At 31.0% G+C, this 24,269-nt stretch overlaps 3 protein-coding genes across 8 annotated transcripts in view; 2 read left to right on the forward strand and 1 right to left on the reverse strand.

The window, feature by feature from the left end:
• Positions 1 to 24,269, forward strand: part of LOC123292661 (cytoplasmic dynein 2 heavy chain 1) — a 52,933-nt gene that overhangs the window by 18,441 nt on the left and 10,223 nt on the right. Inside the window, exons 22-47 of the mRNA XM_044873373.1 lie at positions 1,206 to 1,448; positions 1,872 to 2,061; positions 2,253 to 2,394; positions 3,387 to 3,525; positions 3,755 to 3,874; positions 3,963 to 4,145; positions 4,282 to 4,505; positions 5,167 to 5,497; positions 5,744 to 5,851; positions 5,932 to 6,088; positions 6,453 to 6,767; positions 6,990 to 7,168; positions 7,991 to 8,235; positions 9,031 to 9,136; positions 9,200 to 9,340; positions 10,422 to 10,428; positions 11,204 to 11,302; positions 14,124 to 16,021; positions 20,346 to 20,466; positions 20,814 to 21,010; positions 21,239 to 21,500; positions 22,209 to 22,546; positions 22,942 to 23,050; positions 23,162 to 23,327; positions 23,639 to 23,819; positions 23,945 to 24,159. Of these exons, the coding sequence (XP_044729308.1) occupies positions 1,206 to 1,448; positions 1,872 to 2,061; positions 2,253 to 2,394; positions 3,387 to 3,525; positions 3,755 to 3,874; positions 3,963 to 4,145; positions 4,282 to 4,505; positions 5,167 to 5,497; positions 5,744 to 5,851; positions 5,932 to 6,088; positions 6,453 to 6,767; positions 6,990 to 7,168; positions 7,991 to 8,235; positions 9,031 to 9,136; positions 9,200 to 9,340; positions 10,422 to 10,428; positions 11,204 to 11,302; positions 14,124 to 16,021; positions 20,346 to 20,466; positions 20,814 to 21,010; positions 21,239 to 21,500; positions 22,209 to 22,546; positions 22,942 to 23,050; positions 23,162 to 23,327; positions 23,639 to 23,819; positions 23,945 to 24,159 (6,416 nt within the window). The remainder of the gene's footprint in view (positions 1 to 1,205; positions 1,449 to 1,871; positions 2,062 to 2,252; positions 2,395 to 3,386; positions 3,526 to 3,754; positions 3,875 to 3,962; positions 4,146 to 4,281; positions 4,506 to 5,166; positions 5,498 to 5,743; positions 5,852 to 5,931; positions 6,089 to 6,452; positions 6,768 to 6,989; positions 7,169 to 7,990; positions 8,236 to 9,030; positions 9,137 to 9,199; positions 9,341 to 10,421; positions 10,429 to 11,203; positions 11,303 to 14,123; positions 16,022 to 20,345; positions 20,467 to 20,813; positions 21,011 to 21,238; positions 21,501 to 22,208; positions 22,547 to 22,941; positions 23,051 to 23,161; positions 23,328 to 23,638; positions 23,820 to 23,944; positions 24,160 to 24,269) is intronic.
• On the reverse strand, positions 10,634 to 19,385 carry LOC123294286 (heat shock protein 70 A1-like). 2 transcript variants are annotated; one of them, XM_044875413.1, is made up of 3 exons: positions 19,356 to 19,385; positions 19,140 to 19,281; positions 10,634 to 12,661 (listed from the first exon to the last, which is right to left on the reverse strand). In XM_044875413.1, the coding sequence occupies exons 1-3, from the start codon at positions 19,371 to 19,373 to the stop codon at positions 10,707 to 10,709; spliced, it is 2,115 nt and encodes a 704-aa protein (XP_044731348.1). In that variant the 5' UTR covers positions 19,374 to 19,385; the 3' UTR covers positions 10,634 to 10,706. The 2 variants fall into 2 exon arrangements, with proteins under 2 accessions (XP_044731348.1, XP_044731349.1); XM_044875414.1 differs by lacking the exons at positions 19,140 to 19,281; positions 19,356 to 19,385 and having other exon boundaries at positions 10,634 to 10,749; positions 10,837 to 12,823.
• On the forward strand, positions 13,914 to 16,103 carry LOC123294287 (heat shock protein 70 A1-like). Of its 5 annotated transcripts, none has more exons than XM_044875416.1 (2): positions 13,914 to 15,965; positions 16,005 to 16,103. In XM_044875416.1, exons 1-2 carry the CDS (start codon positions 14,072 to 14,074, stop codon positions 16,028 to 16,030), a joined length of 1,920 nt encoding a protein of 639 aa, XP_044731351.1. In that variant the 5' UTR covers positions 13,914 to 14,071; the 3' UTR covers positions 16,031 to 16,103. The 5 variants fall into 5 exon arrangements, with proteins under 5 accessions (XP_044731351.1, XP_044731352.1, XP_044731353.1 ...); XM_044875417.1 differs by having other exon boundaries at positions 13,914 to 15,918; positions 15,961 to 16,103; XM_044875418.1 differs by having other exon boundaries at positions 13,914 to 15,902; positions 15,978 to 16,103.

A 24,269-nucleotide genomic window follows, 5' to 3' on the forward strand; every position in this document is an offset into this window, starting at 1 on the left:
TAGTATTTTGACCAGCTGACTCGAAGATATTTTGAAGGCAGAATATTCAAAAGTGGCAGTCGCATTTGTTTATGACAAAATTTTTTAAAAAAAATTGTTTTTGTCATAAGTTACGTACATTCTTCAAATACAAAAAAAAAAAAAATGTTCTCTCACCTCCGTGCAGAAAGTGTCAAGTTTCTGCCCAGTGTGCAAAATGAAGTTGCCACTTTCCGCCTCCATCGAGGAGAAAAATAGTATACACACCACGGGAGAAAGTAAAGAATGTCTCAAATCTCATGTTGCCTTTATTTTGACAATAGACATGAGATCTGAGAAATTCCGTACTCTTGCTCCCTAGGTATGTGATATACTATTTTCTATACAATAAAATCTGTCTATGTAAAAAAAATTAGTAAATATGGTTAATTAAAAGGTTCATTTATTAACAGTTAGAATAAAGTAAACAGATACTTTTTTCTCGCTTGCCCTTCGCTTTAATTATTTATTTTGTCCCAAGGATATTTACATGTCTAAGATTATACTTGCTTGTTAAGATCTTCTCTTTAAGAGAGATTAACCAACTCGCTAGCTTTATTAAAAAAGAAGATATTTTGAAAAATTCCGCGTAACAAATACAGAGGACGTATTATATGGCCTTCATTTTGCAATAAATATATCTACTAAATATATATTTATTAATTAGTTGGTGGGTCAAGTGATCTAAGTGTCCAAAAATAAGTTCAATGTTTTGGGCTCCTGGATCACTTTGCCCTATCTACTCTTCAATTCAAAATGTCTTTGATTCGTAATTAAACTATTTATCCATACTCGTTATTTAATTATCTAACCACTTACATTTGTTTATAAACAATTGATGCTGCTTCCATTAGACATTCTACCCTGAAAATCAGTGGATCAAAATATTCAGAAAACACTTGGGCCGCTTGGGCGGAAAAATAAGCCAAATCAAATACGGATACGGAGACCCTGACTTTGGCCGCCATAAAATACGCCTCTGCGATATTTGTTTATTCTCCTCTTCTTCGTATTTACAACAAATATTAGATATACTTTTCAAACTTTCAAAATCCTTTTTCTATAAGCATTTGACTTCTGGAAATCATTTGACCCAGTTTTTTAAACATTTTATAAGTATTTATTACATTAGCTAAATAATATAACCTGAGTAGCAATCGTAACATTATGATTGGTTTATTTTACAGGAAAAACGTTCTAAATTTCCAAGATTTTTGTTTTTATCTGATGATGATTTATTAGAAATATTGGGCCAATCTACACATGAAGATATTATCCAATTACATTTAAAGAAGATATTCGCTGGTATTCATAGTGTTGAAATTAAAGATGGTCTAGATATTCAAGATAAACGTATTATAGCTATGAAATCATTAAATGGAGAAATTGTACCACTTAAAAACAGCATTAATATTATGAAACCTGTAGAGGTATAAAAAATACTTTAAGGATATAAAACATAATTTCATTAAATATTTCCTTCAAAGCTTTCCTCTACTGATGATAACTATTTACACAGCCATTGTTATCATCTACTGATGATAACTATGAATTCGCCTTTATTATCAGAGACTAAAGACCTTTTAACGAAAATCAATCTCATTGCGTTATATTTAGTTGGTCTGCCTGGAGTTAGCACCGATTGGAGTATTTTATGACCCTTTTTTTTTAAAAAAATTTACAATTTTACTAGTTAATTTACAATATGATGGAAATTACAATACTACGGCGACATATTCACAGGCACCAAACCTTTGTGAATCGGGCTTCTTAGTTTTGAGGCTTGTGACAGGCATTTTAGAGTTGTTTATCATATATCATATATCATATAATTGATTAAAAATTTTATTTAGGATTGGCTTCAAGAACTCGTCAACGAAATGCAATCCACTTTGAAGAGTCTAATCAATGAATGTTTGTTTGAAACTAAAGACAATAGCAACACTTCAGGCGCTGATCCTTTAAAATATCCATCACAAATTCTGTGTTTATCTGCAAACGTTCATTTTACAAAGCGAGTCGAAGAAGCAATTGTCACAAATAGTTTACGCACTTTATTCAACGATTTAAAGGTATTTCAGTACAACATAAAGGACACGTTATAATAAAAATAGACAACGTTTAGTTATTTATCTATATAGACTTACTAGCTATAGTTAGTTTAAAGTTTTTAAAATACAATTTTTTCTAGCAACAATCAAAATATTATGCAAATTTGGATTTAAATACAACAGAAAATGAAAGTGAATTCAATATTTTGGAATTAAAGTTAAAAGCTTTGTTAATGGATTTAACTCATCATTTGGCTATCGTTGCAGAGTTAATTGAAAATAATGTCACAAAATTACAAAATTGGTTTTGGTTTAAGCAATTAAGGTATAATTAAATAAATATTAAATTATTTACGACTATTTGCATTACTTATATAGTGAAAACCAGGGTTCGTTGATTATTATCAAGTCATAATTTTCATTGATAAAAATCTCGATACAATTATCATAATATTAATTGATAATTATCATTTAATAGTATTCTATGATTAAAAATTAAAACTAATCGATAATTTTTATCACGAACTGTGAAATTATTAATAATAATAATAATGTCAATCAATTAATAATATTCGATGATTAAAAATTAAAACTAATCGATACTTTTTATCACGTTTGTTAAATTATTATCTAATAATAATAATGTAATGGCTGTTGTACTGATCATGGGACAAACTGCCTTAGTGACCATGAGAACCATGAGAACAGCATATGGAGGTATATAACAACTTTGATGATGAAGATGTGCACAATCCATCTTTATTAAAGCACGGATTTTTCAATTACATTAGGTTCTAATTTAAAGAACTAGTTAGAAAATAGGGAACATTTATTTTTTTTTTTTATTATTCATGTAGAAAAAATATTATTCGAATAACTATAAAAACAACCGAGGTAAAATCCACCAAAGATTTCCATTTGAACAAATAGAAAGATTCGAAAAAATTTCACAGAAGCTGGTGCTCTCGAACTTGGGTCCTATAGATATCTAGCCTAGGATGTAAGCAATTCCGCCACTCCGGCGAATGACTCAAATTATGTGTAACGTATTCGTAAAATCACCTAAATAGTCCATTTTCGGTTGTCTGTCTGTCTGCCTGTCCGTCTATCTTTGAACCCGATAACTCAACAACGAAAAGAGATATCAAGCTGAAATTTTTATAGCGTGCATAGAACGTAAAAAGTGAGGTCTAGTTCCGGATAAATAAATAAAAAATCGGTATTTATTATAAATACCGGATTTTTTTCGACCCCTAGTACAAACTCTAAGAACAAACAAAAAATCAAAAACTTAATATAAACAATTATTTTTTAAAGATTTTATGAAGATAAAAAAAGTGTCATTAAAGTTTGCATGGGAGTCGCCGAGTTCGAGTATTCATTTGAATATTTGGGTAATGCAGGAAAATTGGTACAAACACCTTTAACTGATAAATGCTTTCTCACGCTAACACAGGTAATTTAAATGTGAATCGTCTTTGTTTCGCGGCGTGTGATTCAACGAGCTAAATTTTTGGAAAAATCATAAGCTTTTGATATTAGATTATTTCATATACAATGCGATATACATAATAACTTGCAAAATATGATATATCTCTACTTAGACTCGTCTAGCCACGTGCTGTGAAAATAAAACCCTTAATAATAATAATTTTTATTAATAATAATAACTTTGATTTCTTTAGGGTATGTGTATTGGATTGGGTGGTAATCCTTATGGACCTGCTGGAACAGGTAAAACGGAATCAGTTAAAGATCTTGGTGGATTATTAGGTCGTCAAGTATTAGTATTCAATTGTGATGAGGTAAGATGAAATAGAGTCAAACTAGAAACTGTCTTGCCTATTTATGGTACATCTATCTAAGTTGCTCAAACCGCTATTTATTTTGCAGGGAATTGATGCAAAATCTATGGAACGTATACTTGTTGGGCTTGCTCGATGTGGTGCATGGGGATGTTTTGATGAATTTAATCGTTTGGATGAAGGTACATTAAGTTCAGTTTCAACACAAATTCAAAATATTCAAACTGCAATTGTAAACAAAGCAACAACAATAACTGTCCAAGATTCTGAGGTAATTCGATATTTTCTCTATTTGTATTGCGATTTATGCTAAAAATACATTCAATGCATTAGAATTCCCGTCCTCATTATTACAATTTAATTGTTTCAGCCTTCAGAGATTCAATAAAAAATTATGATTATTTTAGGTAGAAATTAATCCATACTGTGCTATTTTCGTTACTTTAAATCCAGCTGGTGCTGGATATGGAGCTCGAAATAAACTGCCAAATAATTTAAAACAATTATTTAGACCAGTTGTTATGACTGTCCCTGATCAAATTCAAATTGCACGTGTACTATTGTTCGTGGATGGCTACCAACATTCTGATGTTTTATCAAAGAAAATTTGTGAATTGTTTCAATTGTCGTGGTAAGTCACACAATCCATTTCTGGCACCTTTTCCACAACTCCCAAAGTCCAAACATAGATATTTTAAACTGAGAACTCGGAATAAAATATAGTCATTCTGAACCTGACGCCCTGCAAATTTCTGCAAGTGCAAATAACGTATATGGTTGTTGCGTCAACCTCCATCCAACCTCTGCAAGTGGGATCATCAGAAATCCCCATGTTAGGAAGTTAATATTTCAATCAACAATGTCCTTCAGTCGACAGAGTCCCACCACCCTTCCCGACTGTGATCTAGTAAGTTTCAGACGAGCACAGTCCTAGCTGTGGTCATACACAGTTTGGCCTGTAGCACGCTTGGCGCAAAGTCCCAGTAGTCAAGGTGGGCTTGTCGTAGCCATTCTTTGATTCGGTAAATTACGGAGAATCTTGCTTTGGAAATGACAGGCTCAGATGAAAGGGGCATTTGAGACGACACCTCTCAAATTTTTTAACACCAAATAGACCTGGTATCTTCGCTATGTAGTGACTGGAGTATCTATGATGCGTTAAAAAATGGAGAAAAATGATTCGGACGCCAAATGTGTAAAAATTAAACCAGTGTGCATTTTGGCATAGTTCTATACGAATACTTATTATAATATTTAAGGCTTATATAAGATGCATAACTTATTTTAAACAGTGATATTCTACCAAAAAAACAACATTATGATTGGGGTTTACGAGCATTAAAAACTGTACTAAAAACATGCGGTGATATTCGTCAACGAACAAAGGCTAAAACTAAAGATTCAAATGCATCATCAACATTGTTGGATGAAATGGCATGCATTGTTGAAGCTATCAAATTGAATGTGTTATCAAAATTGAGCTCAACTGATCGAATCAAGTTTGAAATTCTTATTGAAGATGTATTCCCATTGGAACATCACAATAATGATGCATATAATGAATTAAAACTACAATTAATTCAATCATTCCAACAATTAAAACTCCAAGTTAATGATGAGCAAGTAAGTAACAATCGGGTCGTAGCAAAGGAGAGTTTTGGAAGAGAGGAATAAAAATCTTTAGAATTTCTCGAATGTATTTATAGATACATTTTTCCATGAAATTCAAAGAACCTGTAATTTTTAAATCTACCAATCTAAAACTACCTGGTTAATAATTGCGATGCCACGATTATTGATAGCCTGTGATTGTAATTTTATCAAAGTTTCGCGTTTATAAAAAAAATCAAATATTCATATATTTTTTAGATTACCAAATGTATAGAATTGTATGAACAACTTAAACAACGAATGGGTGTCGTTATTCTGGGCCCTCCGAGTTCTGGAAAAAGTGTTATTCGTAAGGCTTTATTACACGTAAGTTGACTACAACTGAACTAAATCCTTAATTCATGAAAAAGGAAAACAAATCTGAAATCTAAACATTTTAAATACAGGCATTAACTAGTATGAAGAAAACTGTTAAAGAGTATGTGGTAAATCCGAAAGCAATGAGTCGATATCAATTATTGGGTAAAGTCGATACTGAAACACGACAATGGACTGGTGGAGTATTAACATCGTACGCGTTACAGGCTTGTAACGAGCCATTAGGTAACAATTTATAAACTTAATAACTAGCTATGTCAAGTCTCATTGTGAAATATCATTCATATTCACAAAAGCCCTCTCGCAGTTGTTGATTTCTGATAATTTAATCGTATAATGTTTAACTAGCCTCAGAACGAGCGGGTTTTTTTTTTTAAATTTTGGAAAAGGTGGTTTTTAGGGAAAACTATTGATTTTTGCTGATAACATTAAATAGAAAACTTGAAGATAACTCATAGTACTATCCCGTAATAATGTACTTATACCTTAGTATTTCGCACAAATAATCGCCGCGCCACTACACTATTACTATGGTTAGTTTCGATCAAATTTTCAAATATTATTCTCAAGCTAGTTTTTCAATTCTCAGATGTCTGGAGTTGGATGGTATGTGATGGAGATATCGATCCAGAATGGATAGAAGCACTTAACTCAGTATTGGATGATAATCGCTTATTAACGTTACCATCTGGTTGGCGAATACAATTTCAGCCTAATGTTAATTTTATATTTGAAACACATGATCTGAGTCACGCATCTCCAGCCACTGTATCAAGAATGGGAATTATTTCATTAAGTGAAGACAGTGTTGACATTAAGAGTTTAATTCAATCATATATATTGAGATGGTCTGAAGAACAAAAACTAAATTTAGCACAATTTATGGATGATTACCTTTATAAAGGTATTCAAAATAATAGATTCAATCAAATATTTAGATAGTAAGAAGGTAGACTGTAAGAAAAAAGACCCATTTGAATACTTAAATTAATGAGAAACCTCGATTATGAGAGGTTTTGTAGAAAAAAATATTGTTAGGCGCGATCTTTACAACAACCTATCAAAATTTCTACTCATTTAATTTTTATTGACGCTATACAAATATCAATAATTATTTTACTTGTAGCAATTGATTGGATTATTGACGAAGGTGTGCTTGCATTAAAATGTTCAAAAATTGGAATTATACTAAATGGTTTAACTCAAATTTGTAATGCAACAACAAAGGCACAATTTGTAGTTGGATTAATTTCCGGATTAGGCAGTCTACTTACATACGAAAGTCGAGAATCATTTGTGAAAATGGTATATTTAATAATATTTTAAGCAAATTATTTGGATTTACATTTTTACAAGAGAAGACTGCCAGTGAGTACCCCTGTGCCCTTGTCATAGTCATATGTCATAATCATATGATGCATAGAGATTTGTGTCTCTCCAATAATGTAAACAATATGTAGCCAATGACATATAGATTAGACAAGGACGCAGGGGAACTCACTGGTAGTTTTCTCACTCATTCATTATATCGCAAGTTTTGGCAGTCTTCTCACTCATTCATCATATCGCAATTAAAAAAATGAGATAGATAATTTGATAATTAATTGCAATGATAAAGACAGCAATGATTGTTGTTTTATTATTTGTTGTCTTTATGGTTGCATTTAATTTTCAAATTAGCTATCTCACTCTTCTAAATTTTTATTAAATACCACCCAGTCATGATAAAGAAATCCTTCTATTTCTAATAGCTCTGTCATTAAATAAATTTATTAATTGCTTTGGTTAATTATCTCGGAATTTGATCGTCAGATGGATATTTCGTAAAGAGCTTCTTCGTTCGTCTTTATAAGTAAGCTTATTTAGAAAGTTAAAAGCTCTGCAGTCAATTAAAGAACACCTTGTATGTATATAAAGTAGAGACAACAAATTAATGCAACTTTTCTAATAAATTTTCCAAAAAATTTACGAAATTAAATTCTGCATAAATCGATAAATGAGCATGGTTTTTTGCATAGATCGTTGGCCAGAATACTTGAATGTCAAAATATAATCCAATATAATCATAGTTATTTATATTTTAAGTTATAGGTAACTGTATAAATTTTTTTTTTTTTTTAATTTTAGATATTAGAGTTATCGAATGAATTCGTTAGTTCAGCAACACCGTATTTATATTACGATGAACGTCGTGATTGTATTGAAAATTATTCGTATACTGATTCAACAATTGATATGCCCAATACACTACAATTACCATTAATTTTAACAAACAATGTCCAACATGCATTACATACAATCAATGAATGGATTAGTGACACACATCAAATTCAACATTTCTTATTGGTTGGACCTCATGGCTCAGCCAAAAAGTAATTATTTTTTTTAATAAATTAACTTGCAAAATACCCGCCCGCTTTGCTGCGAAATTTCTCCTTTAAAAACAAAGACTATTATGTTACAGCCCTCCCTTTTGTTCACAGTTTAAAAAAATTACCTGTTTAAAATCGAGGAATTTTTTTAATCTCCAATTTCGATAAAAAAATGCGAAAAATCGAAAAATTTTTTTTTCCCCAATTTCGATAAAACTCAGTATATAAGGTAATTTTTGCCCAAAAAGTACAAAAATCGGGTAAATTTGATGACTGGTCTAGTAGTTTTTGAGATACGGACTAAAATCGATCCAAATATCGCGATATCTCAGAAACTCTGCATCCAATCATTAAATTAACCTGATTTTTATACTTTCTGGATCAAAATTACCCCATCCAACGAGTTTCATCAAATTACAAAACAAAAAGTTTTTTTTACGGTTTTCTCGATTTTTTCAAAGGGGTACCCCTTAAAAAAATTGCAAAAAATCGAAAAATTTTTTTTATCTCCAATGTCGATAAAACTCAGTATATAACGTAATTTTGACCCAAAAAGTACAAAAATCGGATAAATTTAATGACTGGTCGAGTAGTTTTTGAGATACGGACTAAAATCGATCCAAATATCGCGATATCTCCGAAAGTCTGCATCCAATCATTAAATTAACCTGATTTTTATACTTTTTGGATCAAAATTACCCCATCCAACGAGTTTCATCAAATTACAAAACAAAAAGTTTTTTTGCTATATTTACTTAAATCGATTCCATAAATAAATTTATCTTATTTTTCTAGCTTAATTTTAAAGCAATTAATTGCTAACAGAAATGACAGGGAAATGATAACAATTTACTGTAGTCAAAATTTAAGGCCAGAATATGTAGTACAAAAAATATCACAAGTAAGTTAAAAATTAAAATTTTCAGGTATCGAAATTAAATGTCCGTTTCATGTTTTGTTTTAGTACTGTATAACCGTGAGTAGTAATAGAGGAGGTCGTATATTTCGACCAAAAAAAGGTAAATTAATTTTACACTTTAAAGGATTGGATTGTTTACGTTGTGATTCATGGGGTACCAATATTTTAATATCGTTTTTACACCAGGTGAGTATTTTTTTGCATTTTTGAAAATTTAGAATAAAACTAAAAGTTTTACATACATAATTTATAATAGCATTATATATCTTTAAAACAAACAATATTTATAACGACGGTAAAGTTTTCGCCCAACTAGTTTTGTTTTAAATTAGAAAAATATATTTTTTGAAAAATAATCACTCAAACATGTAGAGCCGAATATTCCAAATTCGATAGGAACTAAGAAAGGTTTTCTAATGTAGTTATTAAGCAAGGTTGTCTAGTGTAGTTGTAGTTTTCGAACAACCACAGTTGACCAACTATCGTTTATGACTGTTTATTAACGAATCCTGTGTTACAACAATAAAGAACAGATTGCGAACGTCGATGACTTAAGAACACTTGGCGAATCTCATGCTTTCTCATTTTAGAAAGCGACACTCTCCGCGACATGAACTTTGATGATATTGTCAACACTTTTGCTATTAAGAAATCGCGCAAAGTTTTTATTTAATTAGAATTAATAAACGATTTTCAGTGTGCAGATATAATACAAGAATAAAGTTTTTATATGCTGTACGTATTCATATTTTTTTACTAGAGTATACTCCACTATATACGAAAAAATATTAGTGGCCTCCAACAAATTTTGACTTCCAAGGCCTCTGAATTCTAAATACGACTCCTCTGTAAACATGTCTTAATTTAATGAAAAATGAATATACCACTTTCAATTACGATAAAAATTTGGAAAAAATTACACAAATTTTAGATTATTTTACTCGCATTTGCATTATAAAAAACATACAATATATTTCAAAAGAATATGCAAGAATCGAATATATTTTGTATCTTGAAATCGTCAAGATACAAACATTTTTTGGGTTAACCATGAAGGGCGATTTTATTATACACATATTTTTTATTTAATACCAGATGATCATTTTATTTGGTAAAGATATAAGACTGACTTATTACATTCATGTTCGTTTTAAACATATTTTTATAGGACAAGTTCCGTCGAGTATATCATGCCCTTCTATTCTTTCGAAAGTTTTAATAACCAGGCTTGTATTCCAAATATTATGTATTTTGGAATACAAAATAGGTTGGTTGTAAGTAGCTATTTTTTTACATACCAAAAGTTAAGATATTATGGTTAATGTAAAATTTTTCAGTCATTTCACATTTTGGGAAGGAACTACCAGGATGGGAGATAAGAAAAGAGATAATCTAAATAAAAAGTCATTTTTTAAGAAATAAATAAAAAAATTAGTTTATTTTCATTATGAAATATAAAGACGTGCTAATATTTATACAAATAAGTTAATTAATTAAATAATATCACAGTCTTTGAAGAAACTAAAAATACTGGTTAAGAGAGAGATCAAATTTAATCGACTTCTTCAATTGTTGGTCCTTGATGTTGTCCTCCAAAACCACCACGGTATTGTTGACCACAGCTTGCACCAGCATTAGGATAACTACCGCCTGGTCCTGAAGGCATTTGTTGTGATGATGCTCCTCCGTGCAATTTAGTCATAATCGGACTGCATGTTCTTGTTAACTCTTTCAAACGATATTCAATTTCTGATTTATCCGCCAAACGATTGTTATCTAACCACTGTAAGGCAGAATCACATTCTGATTTGACTTTCTCCTTATCACCTGCCTCTAATTTATCACCAGCATCTTCTACAGCTGCTTTCAAATTAAATATGTAGCCTTCTAATTGATTTCTAGCTGCAATCACTTCACGTTGACGTTCATCCTCTTCTTTGTATTTTTCAGCTTCAGCTAACATGCGATCAATATCTTTCTGTGATAAACGCCCTTTGTCATTTCTTATTGTGATGTTCTTTGAATTACCACTGCTGTTATCTTTTGCAGACACATTCAAAATTCCATTCGCGTCCAAATCAAATGTAACTTCAATTTTAGGAACACCTCGTGGAGCTGGTGGTATTCCAGTTAAATCAAATGTTCCTAGTAAGTTGTTGTCTTTGGTCATTGCACGTTCGCCTTCAAACACTTGAATGGTAACAGCTGGTTGATTATCTGAGTACGTCGTAAATGTTTGTGTTTGTTTGCAAGGGATTCGTGCATTCCGTTCAATTATTTTAGTCATTACGCCACCAGCAGTTTCTATTCCTAAAGATAATGGTGTCACGTCAACTAACAGCACATCTTGAATCTTCGTGTCTGACGCTCCACTTAAAATTGCTGCTTGAACAGCTGCACCGTAGGCTACAGCTTCGTCTGGATTAATTGACAAGTTTAATGGTTTACCACAGAAATAGTTTTGTAGTAACGATTGTATTTTGGGAATGCGTGTTGATCCACCAACCAAGACAACATCGTGTATTGCTCCTTTGTCTAGTTTGGCATCAGCTAAAGCTTTTTCAACTGGTTGCAAGGTGCCACGGAACAAGTCAGAACAAAGTTCTTCGAAACGAGCTCTTGATATTTTCGTGTAGAAATCAATACCTTCAAATAAGGCATCAATTTCTATTGTTGCTTCCGTACTTGAAGACAGTGTTCGTTTTGCTCGTTCAGCTGCTGTTCGTAAACGCCGTAGTGCTCGTGGATTACTACGTAAATCCTTTCTAAATTTCCGTTTAAATTCTTCAGCCAGATGATTCACCAGACGATTGTCAAAATCTTCTCCGCCTAAATGTGTGTCGCCAGCGGTAGATCGTACTTCAAATAATGAACCCTCGTCGATTGTTAAAATTGATACATCGAAGGTGCCACCGCCTAAATCAAATATTAGCACATTTCGTTCACCCTTCAAGTTCTTATCCAAACCGTAGGCTAATGCTGCTGCTGTCGGTTCATTTATTATTCGGAGTACATTCAACCCAGCAATTGCTCCAGCATCTTTGGTAGCTTGACGTTGAGAATCATTAAAGTAAGCTGGCACAGTGATAACAGCGTCGCGGACTTCTTGACCTAAATAAGCTTCTGCTGTTTGTTTCATTTTTGTTAAGACCATTGAACTAATTTCTTCAGGTGCAAATCGTTTCTGTTCCCCTTTGAATTCTACTTGAATTTTAGGTTTACTACAATCATTGATAACTTTGAAAGGCCAATGTTTCATATCCGCTTGTATTTTTGGATCATCAAATTTTCGACCGATTAAACGTTTTGCATCAAAGACAGTATTTTGTGGATTCATTGCAACTTGATTTTTTGCTGCATCCCCAATTAATCGTTCTGTGTCACTGAAGGCCACATACGATGGTGTTGTTCGATTTCCTTGATCGTTTGCAATAATTTCCACTTTTCCTTGTTGCCATACTCCAACACAAGAGTATGTTGTACCCAAATCAATTCCAATTGCAGGTGCCATTTTTTATTGTAGTACTATTATTACTGGTTTACAACAATTAACTTTATAATATATGTATTCAATAATGTATTGTATTGTTATAATATACAACAATGCTTTGTAGTATGTTTAGTATATGATAGCTTGTTATAACTCGTTTGTTATATCTGCTTGTATCGTGTATTCACAATATTCTGTTGTTGCACGCGTCACACACCGCTTATATACCATTGTCTATCTTCTTCTAGCACATTCAAGTAGCTTCTAGTGTTTTCTAGAAGTTTCTATACAATGAATATACTGGAATGTTCTAGAGAAATGAGTATTGTGCTGTGTATTTAGATTATTTATCTCTTTTTAAATATAGTTTTTGATATTAAGTTGTACTTTGTTTAACATAATATATTTGTCTATTAGTGACGTACAATTTTTGGACAGTGGCGTAACTCAAAAATTTATAAATTAATATTTCGTTAAGAAAATTCAACAAATTAATTATATTTTTAATAATTTTATAACTATCTGCGGAAAATTACCATTTAAAAGTAGTTATAATCCCGTTTTTCCCTATTTTTTGTTTTTCTCGAATCACAAAAAAACAATTTTTAATTTGTGATTATAATTTTTAATTATAAAAATCACAAAAAACAATTTTTAATTATACAAATTTAAGAATATTTGTGTTTATAATTTTTAATTATACAAATTTAAGAATATTTGAGTAAATAGAATTGCAACTTGTTAAAAATTTGTACCAAAATATTGTAAGGCAAAATGTTACAACAGTTACAAACAGAGTGTTTTCTTAAATTTTTATAATTAAAAATTATAATCACAAATTAAAAATTGTTTTTTTGTGATTCGAGAAAAACAAAAAATAGGGAAAAACGGGATTATAACTACTTTTAAATGGTAATTTTCCGCAGATAGTTATAAAATTATTAAAAATATAATTAATTTGTTGAATTTTCTTAACGAAATATTAATTTATAAATTTTTGAGTTACGCCACTGTCCAAAAATTGTACGTCACTAATAGACAAATATATTATGTTAAACAAAGTACAACTTAATATCAAAAACTATATTTAAAAAGAGATAAATAATCTAAATACACAGCACAATACTCATTTCTCTAGAACATTCCAGTATATTCATTGTATAGAAACTTCTAGAAAACACTAGAAGCTACTTGAATGTGCTAGAAGAAGATAGACAATGGTATATAAGCGGTGTGTGACGCGTGCAACAACAGAATATTGTGAATACACGATACAAGCAGATATAACAAACGAGTTATAACAAGCTATCATATACTAAACATACTACAAAGCATTGTTGTATATTATAACAATACAATACATTATTGAATACATATATTATAAAGTTAATTGTTGTAAACCAGTAATAATAGTACTACAATAAAAAATGGCACCTGCAATTGGAATTGATTTGGGTACAACATACTCTTGTGTTGGAGTATGGCAACAAGGAAAAGTGGAAATTATTGCAAACGATCAAGGAAATCGAACAACACCATCGTATGTGGCCTTCAGTGACACAGAACGATTAATTGGGGATGCAGCAAAAAATCAAGTTGCAATGAATCCACAAAATACTGTCTTTGATGCAAAACGTTTAATCGGTCGAAAATTTGATGATCCAAAAATACAAGCGGATATGAAACATTGGCCTTTCAAAGTTATCAATGATTGTAGTAAACCTAAAATTCAAGTAGAATTCAAAGGGGAACAGAAACGATTTGCACCTGAAGAAATTAGTTCAATGGTCTTAACAAAAATGAAACAAACAGCAGAAGCTTATTTAGGTCAAGAAGTCCGCGACGCTGTTATCACTGTGCCAGCTTACTTTAATGATTCTCAACGTCAAGCTACCAAAGATGCTGGAGCAATTGCTGGGTTGAATGTACTCCGAATAATAAATGAACCGACAGCAGCAGCATTAGCCTACGGTTTGGATAAGAACTTGAAGGGTGAACGAAATGTGCTAATATTTGATTTAGGCGGTGGCACCTTCGATGTATCAATTTTAACAATCGACGAGGGTTCATTATTTGAAGTACGATCTACCGCTGGCGACACACATTTAGGCGGAGAAGATTTTGACAATCGTCTGGTGAATCATCTGGCTGAAGAATTTAAACGGAAATTTAGAAAGGATTTACGTAGTAATCCACGAGCACTACGGCGTTTACGAACAGCAGCTGAACGAGCAAAACGAACACTGTCTTCAAGTACGGAAGCAACAATAGAAATTGATGCCTTATTTGAAGGTATTGATTTCTACACGAAAATATCAAGAGCTCGTTTCGAAGAACTTTGTTCCGACTTGTTCCGTGGCACCTTGCAACCAGTTGAAAAAGCTTTAGCTGATGCCAAACTAGACAAAGGAGCAATACACGATGTTGTCTTGGTTGGTGGATCAACACGCATTCCCAAAATACAATCGTTACTACAAAACTATTTCTGTGGTAAACCATTAAACTTGTCAATTAATCCAGACGAAGCTGTAGCCTACGGTGCAGCTGTTCAAGCAGCAATTTTAAGTGGAGCGTCAGACACGAAGATTCAAGATGTGCTGTTAGTTGACGTGACACCATTATCTTTAGGAATAGAAACTGCTGGTGGCGTAATGACTAAAATAATTGAACGGAATGCACGAATCCCTTGCAAACAAACACAAACATTTACGACGTACTCAGATAATCAACCAGCTGTTACCATTCAAGTGTTTGAAGGCGAACGTGCAATGACCAAAGACAACAACTTACTAGGAACATTTGATTTAACTGGAATACCACCAGCTCCACGAGGTGTTCCTAAAATTGAAGTTACATTTGATTTGGACGCGAATGGAATTTTGAATGTGTCTGCAAAAGATAACAGCAGTGGTAATTCAAAGAACATCACAATAAGAAATGACAAAGGGCGTTTATCACAGAAAGATATTGATCGCATGTTAGCTGAAGCTGAAAAATACAAAGAAGAGGATGAACGTCAACGTGAAGTGATTGCAGCTAGAAATCAATTAGAAGGCTACATATTTAATTTGAAAGCAGCTGTAGAAGATGCTGGTGATAAATTAGAGGCAGGTGATAAGGAGAAAGTCAAATCGGAATGTGATTCTGCCTTACAGTGGTTAGATAACAATCGTTTGGCGGATAAATCAGAAATTGAATATCGTTTGAAAGAGTTAACAAGAACATGCAGTCCGATTATGACTAAATTGCACGGAGGAGCATCATCACAACAAATGCCATCAGGACCAGGTGGTAGTTATCCTAATGCTGGTGCAAGCTGTGGTCAACAATACCGTGGTGGTTTTGGAGGACAACATCAAGGACCAACAATTGAAGAAGTCGATTAAATTTGATCTCTCTCTTAACCAGTATTTTTAGTTTCTTCAAAGACTGTGATATTATTTAATTAATTAACTTATTTGTATAAATATTAGCACGTCTTTATATTTCATAATGAAAATAAACTAATTTTTGTATTTATTTTTAAAAAAATGACTTTTTATTTAGATTATCTCTTTTCTTATCTCCCATCCTGGTAATTCCTTCCCAAAATGTGAAATGAATGAAAAATTTTACATTAACCATAATATCTTAACTTTTGGTATGTAAAAAAATAGCTACTTACAACCAACCTATTTTGTATTCCAAAATACATAATATTTGGAATACAAGTCTGGTTATTAAAACTTTCAAAAGAATAGATAGGGCATGATATACTCGTCTGAACTTTAAGATATTGAAAATTACCCATAAAAAATATGTTCAAAACGAAAATGAATATAATAAGTTAGTCTTATATCTTTAACAAAGAAAATACATATTGTATAAAAAATATGGGTCTTATCGAAATCTGAAAAGGCTATTATAGTTGGATAGACAATTAACATCAAACTCTGTTACAAAGTTTATATATATCATCTTTAGTTTCCCTATCTTTTACAAATCCAAATTGTTTTTCGAAGATAATATAATGTTTGTTCAAGAAATCAAGTAACCTAGCATATTATTTTCTCCAAAACTTTAGGTATGTTAGAAATTAAGGATATTGGACTATAATTAGAGTCTAATTGTTTATTTCCAGAGTTAAATTGGAATTATCTCAGCAAACTTTATGAGCACTAGGCTAATTACCTTTATTTCATATATGAGCCTCATGATATCTTTTGTACCATCCAAATCCAACCATATATATGAAACAAAATATTTTACAACCGTTGAACCCAATTGACGCGACGGATGGAAAAAATTTTATTTTTCTTATATTTTGAGTTGAATATATTACTACCCTATAATTTGAATGTTTAAAAATAAAATTATCCTAATAGTTTTTCTAAATTTCCCGTACATGACACATAAAATATCATATAGTTTGTGATTTTTCGTTCATTTAAAATTAAAAATGAATGTCCCATATTTGGGACAAAAATTATAAAGTGATGTAAAATTGAACTAAGTGGCTGGTTATCATGAGGTTAAATATATGGAATAACGGGTTACTAATCTGGTTTGCTTAGAATTTTAAAACCTTACTACTTCTCCAATTATCTTTTAATGCAAATCAATTCCTCAATCTCATCCCTAGATTTTGGCGATAGAAAAATACTGGGAGGACTGAGATCATAAGGTTTTTCCCTATATTTTTAATTTTATCTATCTGCAATTTGATCATTTAAATACTGTTAAATCGCACTGACATGGGCGTTTTTTTATAGACAGGTGTGTCTCAAAAACGGTAAAGCCTTATTATCATTATTGTATTATAATTAAATAATTCATGAAAAAAGAAAAAATTCTTCAACTAATTGTTTGAAAATTTTTTGAAAAAAATTGTTTTTTATGGGCCACCACTTGTTTTGTTAAAAATAATAATTAATAAATTTAAAAAAAAAAAAAAATTGAACAAATACAAAAAATAAATCAATCAATCAAAACGACAAAAATATAAATAAATAAAAAATTAAGGTAACACGCTATAAAGTTTCAGATGGATAATTTTCATTTTGTATATTATTATTTAAATCTTCCCACAGACGTGCCATTTGATTATTCTCAGCAATTTTCTGTTCCAATTGCTGTTCAAGACATTTTACTTTACATTCAGACTTTTTAATAACCGCATTTAATTTAGCCACTTCAACCGCATGTGTTTTACGCAGCTTATCAAGTTCAATATTCGCTTCCATTAATTTATCGTTAGCATGTTTCTTTAATATCTCGTATTTTTTTTCACGATGATTTAACAATAATTCAGCATTTTGTAAAGCAGTCTTGAATATTTGCTCATTATCCCGATATTGTTCACAAATATGTTTAGCTCGCTCATATTTTGTGGTAACATCGTAAAATGCATATTCGATATTTGTTAAATGCGCTAATGCAATATCTTTGTGTTCGATAATTTGATCTCGTTCTTCGATGATATTTTTTAAGATATCTTCAAATTCTTTGATGATCTCACATGATTGTTGTGAAACAATTCGTTCATTCTCAATTTGTTTCAATAATTCTTTCTCGCGTGTTTCATACACGCGTATTTTTTCAATTAAGTCATTGTTTTTTAATGATGCATTGTTGCAATCTGTTTCTGGTGATCCATCTCCGCTACCAAATAAAATTTCTTTTGATGAAGTTTCTTCAATTCTATTTTGCGTGGTCTGAAAAAATATTTTCTTGAATATGATACCATTTTATATCAATGCAAGTTAGAGAAGTTTGTGGACGTCCAGAAAAATTTCCGTATTTATTTTTTTTTTGGGTTTTTTAATCATAATAAGGATAAATTTTTGCCAAAGTACAAAATTTTGATATTTTTCAAAATAAAAAATATTTTTGTATTTTTGATCAATTTTAAGCAGAAAGTACTCTTGTGATTTTTGCTCTAGGTGCTTAGTTTTGAAATTAAAATTCTTGAAAAGAAAGTTATTTTTTTTAATCTCTTAAGAAGGAATTGGCTTAGCTAACGCAGCTCCTGTGCTACGAATTTTTTTCATAACTAAAATTGGCACATTTAATTACAGCAAGGAGAAATAAAAGTAGGTAGATATATATGGCGTGCATGGGTAAACGTAGCTTAGAGAAGACACTCATACTTCTGTATCTAAAATACGAGTAAGACAGTGACAACTAACCAGTGACAACCAAAAATACGAGTAAGACAGAGAGGCAAGATTTTTTTCCCACCTATCTCATTACCATACAAGAAAATGAGATATTTAGAGTCGTATACCAGTCTCGCTTCCTCCTCTATGAACAAAGCGGTCATGGTTAAAGGGACATACAATAAAGTTTATGGCACTCAATAAAGCTATAACAATGGTGGCTTTGACTTAAAATAACTCGCCCATTCCTGATATATGGCTTTTAAGATAATTATAATCTCCCCATTTTTATGGCTCAAACCTTAAATTCTCAGACTATATAATGTTTATATTTCACTTACATCAGTAATTTTATCGTTCGAATTTGTAGATCCTAATGAAATTTGATCCGATATACTTGTTATTGACGTGGAAGTTGATTCGGAAGTTGTTTCTGGTGAATATGGTTGTATATACGGCATTTGAGTTTGATCGTTTAATGTTGAATCAGCACTAAAAATCTGTCAAATAATTTTAACAAATTGTTTTTTTTATCAAAGATTGCTTTTAAATAATTTTTTTTTAAAATAATTACCTTAAAAATACCCATCATGATGGCCTTTATTACCCTTACAAACCTCTTTAAATAATATAATTAATATATATAAAATGAAAATACAAGCATGTATAATATGAATATAAAAGTGGATTAGTTTATATTTTTTGTGTGGATAAATAAAATTTATTTTTCATTATTATTTTACCACATCAAGGAGGCTTAAATAGACCAGCCACCAAATTCCCTCAGTTATTTAAAGGAGGGGGCTACAGGGGTTAAGTAGTCTAGCGAATAATTTTAAAAAGAGAATGACTACCTCGAAATAACACTACCTGAAATATACGAATAAAGAACGGTGGATAGCATATCGAAATATAATTCATATTTCTAAACAGCTCTCAGCAGTTTTATCTTTTCTGCATAATAACATATTTATACCATGCATATATGAAATATACACAGTATATTAAGTTTAGTCCAAAGTTTGTAACGCTTAAAAATAATGATGCTAGGAAAAAAATTTTGTCATGGGTGTTCACTAAATCACCTAATTAGCCCATTTCCGGCTGTCCGTCCGTCCGTCCGTCCATCTGTGGACACGATAACTCAAAAACGAAAAAAGATATCGAGCTGAAAATTTTACAGCGTACTCAGGACGTAAAAATTGAGGTCAAGTTCGTAAATGAGCATCAAAGGTCAATTGGGTCTTGGGTCCGTAGGACCCATCTTGTAAACCGTTAGAGATAGAACAAAAGTTTAAATGTAAAAAATGTTCCTTATCAAAAATTAAACAACTTTAGTTTGAAACATTTTTTCGTAAACATCACTGTTTACCCGTGAGGGCGCCAATTAGGCGAAAATTTTATACTATGTACTATACTTGATTATCAGTTTTGTATGTGTCACATAATTGTATGTGTAATGTGATAAATAAATCAACACTGACTATGCATGGTATTTCAACAATTAACTCAGTCAATTATTTTTTTCACTTTTTTTTTTTTTACCTTACACCTATCATTTCAGTTAATTAATTATAATGGAGTATTTGATAAAAATTTGGAATGGATTGGATTAGAGAATATTCTCATAGTTGGAACATTAAATCGTACCACTACGTTATCTGCAAGATTTACTTCCATAGTTCGTATTTATGTAGTAGAGTAAGTATTATTTTCCAAAATTCAAAAAGTCGAGACATAGGATTCTTAAGACCTACAGAGAAATGCCGGTGCTTATTAGAAATATTAATAATTGCGATTTTTTTACCAATTTCTCACCTAGTCTAGTTCTCTTTCTACTAAAAAGTTAAAAATGTATAAACTCAAAAATATGATAAGCATTTAAATCAATGATTCAAGGATTTACAGCTTTTTCCAACTATATTAGACAGCTTAAATTTGAGTATAAATTATTTTAGATTACCTGATACAGAAAAATTAAAAATCATATATCAATTATATGTAAATGAAATATTGAGTAAATATTTAACAGAGAATAGTTCTGTTAGTATCAAATATGAAAATTTAGCAACAATGATTGTTGAATTTTATGATGAAATCCAAAAGAAAATTGTGGAAATTAATCAACCGCATTACGCATTCAGTCCACATGATTTAACAAATTGGTGTTACAATTTATTCAGATACAAGAATTTATTAAATGAGTCTTTCGATGAAAGTTTCATGGAGGTAAGTGCATACTTTTACGAATTTTAAAATAGAAAAATTTTGAACAATCAAATTTTTTAGTTATTTTTGTTCGTCGAATAATTGCTCAATGCTGTATTCCTGAATTTTTTTAGATATCTATGATCATCGTAACCAATTCGCAATTAAAAAGACAAAAATGCATAAAATTTATGATTGCTTATAGAAAGATAATTTTGAGGTACTTAATAAAAATTTTGTATTCCGTAGGCTGTTTGTTACGAAGCGAAAAGAATATTTATAGATAAATTAGCAAATGAGCCAGAAAGAATTAAGATAGAAGGCATGTTAAAAAAATATTTATCACAAGTTTGGCCAAATGATACCACAATAGTATCAAGAATTGAAACTGTCTGCTTCATTAGCGATGATAATTCTAATCGAAATGAAATTCCACTATGGGGAACATTATTAACGAAATTTAATTTACATGATTGGAAATTAAATGTGGAAAAATACGTTGAACGCTATGGTAATATAATTTCAGCATGCATCTTAATCTTAATCGTAACTTAAAAGTATAGCCAGAAAGATTTCTTGGCTTTAATATATTTTATTTTTTATTAACTTTATCGTATGTTCAAATCGTATGTTTATTTTTTTGATAAGTTTTTTTTCAATGTAAAGACATTATTAAATTCAAGTTTTCGACCTCGGCAGAAGATCTAGTATTTCCTTGGTAATCCTCTTCCTTGCTCCCAGTTGGCACTCTTGGAGTCTCAGAGGACCCCGAAGTGACCCCCCAAGATGGCTATCTAAGAGGAAGAAAAAGGGTTGCCAAAGAAATACTAGATTTTCAGTGATTTGAATGGTACTGGAAAATGATGAAATTTGGGTAAATTGCTAAATTATATTAAAAAAGGAATGTATGTGTAAATACATCAATAAAAAATATCAGAAAATATGACATCCGTTTTAAGGATGTATTTATATTAATCAAACTTTGCTGTCTTTCATGGACTTGGCTGGTCTACGACGTTGTCTTATTTTGAGATGTTAGGAGGGTTTTCGAACAATTAATACGAATGGCGTCTAGATCATAGTTCTGACCCATTTTCCGGGCTAAATATCAGTCTATAAAAACCCATACCAAAAATTGAACTTTCCGCCTACTTTTCCCTATTCTCTTTAGTAAAGGTCGTAGTATCTTTTTTCACGAATAAACTTTTATTAATTGCAGAAAATGAAAATGGCCATTGTATTAATTTACCGTTATTTCACGAATTATTACAACTAATATCGAAAATAAATCGTATTGTTACAAAACCCGGTGGATCGATTATTTTAGCAGGCCGTACTGGTGTTGGGCGAAAAACAGCTGTAAAAATAGCTGCATATATGCAAGGAGCTCGCTGTATTTTTATTTCTGATAATGTTCAACAATTCAAAATAGACATGAAATCAGCAATGCAGACAGCTGGAATTGAAAGAGAACCAACCTTTCTCCTTCTAGAAGAACATATACTGAAATGCTCGTTTGTTAAGAGTATTTTAAATACACTCATTTCAACAGGCGAGGTAAACCTCTGCACAAAAACAGTGATTAAAAGAATAATTGAATTTATTTTTTGGCTAAAAATACACTAAAGTTAAATTTGATCTAGCTAGGCAAACTATAGTGAACTGAATACAATGAACCTAGTTTTTTCCACTATCTTGATTTACTTAGAGCAGTATAGATCCCTTATTCTGGCATATATACCCCAGAGCAGTTTCTCTATTCAGTATACCTAATAAATAAAGTATATATACCAAATAACCTTCTTACTTCAATTTTAATTGAAACTTTTAATTGATAGACTTTAGAGCTTCATCTAGAGAGTTAATCTAGCTAAACCAAAACTCGCTCTAAAAAGATCAAATCTAGCTACAGTGTATTTGTGCCTTTCCAATAATTATGGATAAATTTTTAGGCAATAGATTTATATACAACAACAGAATTAGAAACAATTGTGTCCGGATTACGAGAACAATTAGAGCAAGATGGTTTTGAAGGTTCCCTAACAGAATATTTTCACCACAGTAGGTTTATATTTAGATAGATTTGATCTTGATCTTGTAAAGAGCAAATTTTACAGTTAACAAGATCAAGATTAGAAATAAGCAGAGAAAACATTTAACCTTATTTTACAGGGGTCAACGAGCAGTTGCATATTATTGTAACACTAGATGTTACCAACGAAGATTTTATAAAAGTATACGATGAGTATCCAGAACTATTATCAAAATGCTCAACCATTTGGATCGATTCTTGGTCACTTACAACAATGCAAGATATGCCTCATCTAATTATTAGCATGTAAGATAATTTCTTAGAGCGTTATTTTTGCTTTTTTTTAAAGAATGAGTGCTTTTTCAAGCGAGGATTTAGAGAGAAGTAGTCTGGGCAGCTGTCTCTTCCAAAAAGTAAGGGAGCCATAATAAAGTTGGTCAGTACCTATACGTAACTAAACTGTCTATTTTGAATAGAATATCTGAAAATTATTTTGGGATTTTTTAGAATTTCTCAAACGATATGCACGATATTTTTTTTAGTTTACAGCTGGCAAAACTATAAAGCCGCTACTGCCTTCAAATTACAATCATAAAAAAAAATATCACTAATTTCAGGAAACGACAGGAAAATATTGACTATACAATGATCGAAGCTCCAAGTGGATTTGAAATCATTCATTTAAATGCACCAAGTGATATCCAAACACCAGGAAGATTTATAACATTTATCAACACATACTTAAAAATCCTTTATAAAAAAAAGAAAATGATTTTAGAAAAAGGTGATAAGCTTAAGGTAAGGCAAAAAAATTTACGTATTGTCTTTTGTAGTAATACTAGAAGGGATGGAAAATAAAACTGAATAGTTCTAGGCTTTTTTCTTTTGTCCAGATTTTTATAATTTAATGTATACATTTTAAGGCTGGTGTTTCGAAATTAGTTGATGCAAAACAATTAGTAGAATCGCTGAAAATAGAGGCTCAAGAACGTGAGAAAGAACTAGCTGAGCGACAAGCTAAAGCTAATGAAGCATTGGAAAAAATTACGACGACAATGAAAAATGCTCATTCACATAAAGACGAACTTCAATCGCTGAAAGAGAAAAGAGAAGATGAAAATAAATCAATTATGCAAAGGTTAAAATTTCTAAAATTATTTTATCAAAATTGCCGCTCTTTACCCCTTGCTATCAAAGCTTTGAGAAAATCTCATAACACCTATTATTATAACTATTTGTAACGCGCTG

This window comes from Chrysoperla carnea, chromosome 2, assembly GCF_905475395.1.
Source record: "Chrysoperla carnea chromosome 2, inChrCarn1.1, whole genome shotgun sequence".
Taxonomy (NCBI): Eukaryota; Metazoa; Arthropoda; class Insecta; order Neuroptera; family Chrysopidae; genus Chrysoperla; species Chrysoperla carnea.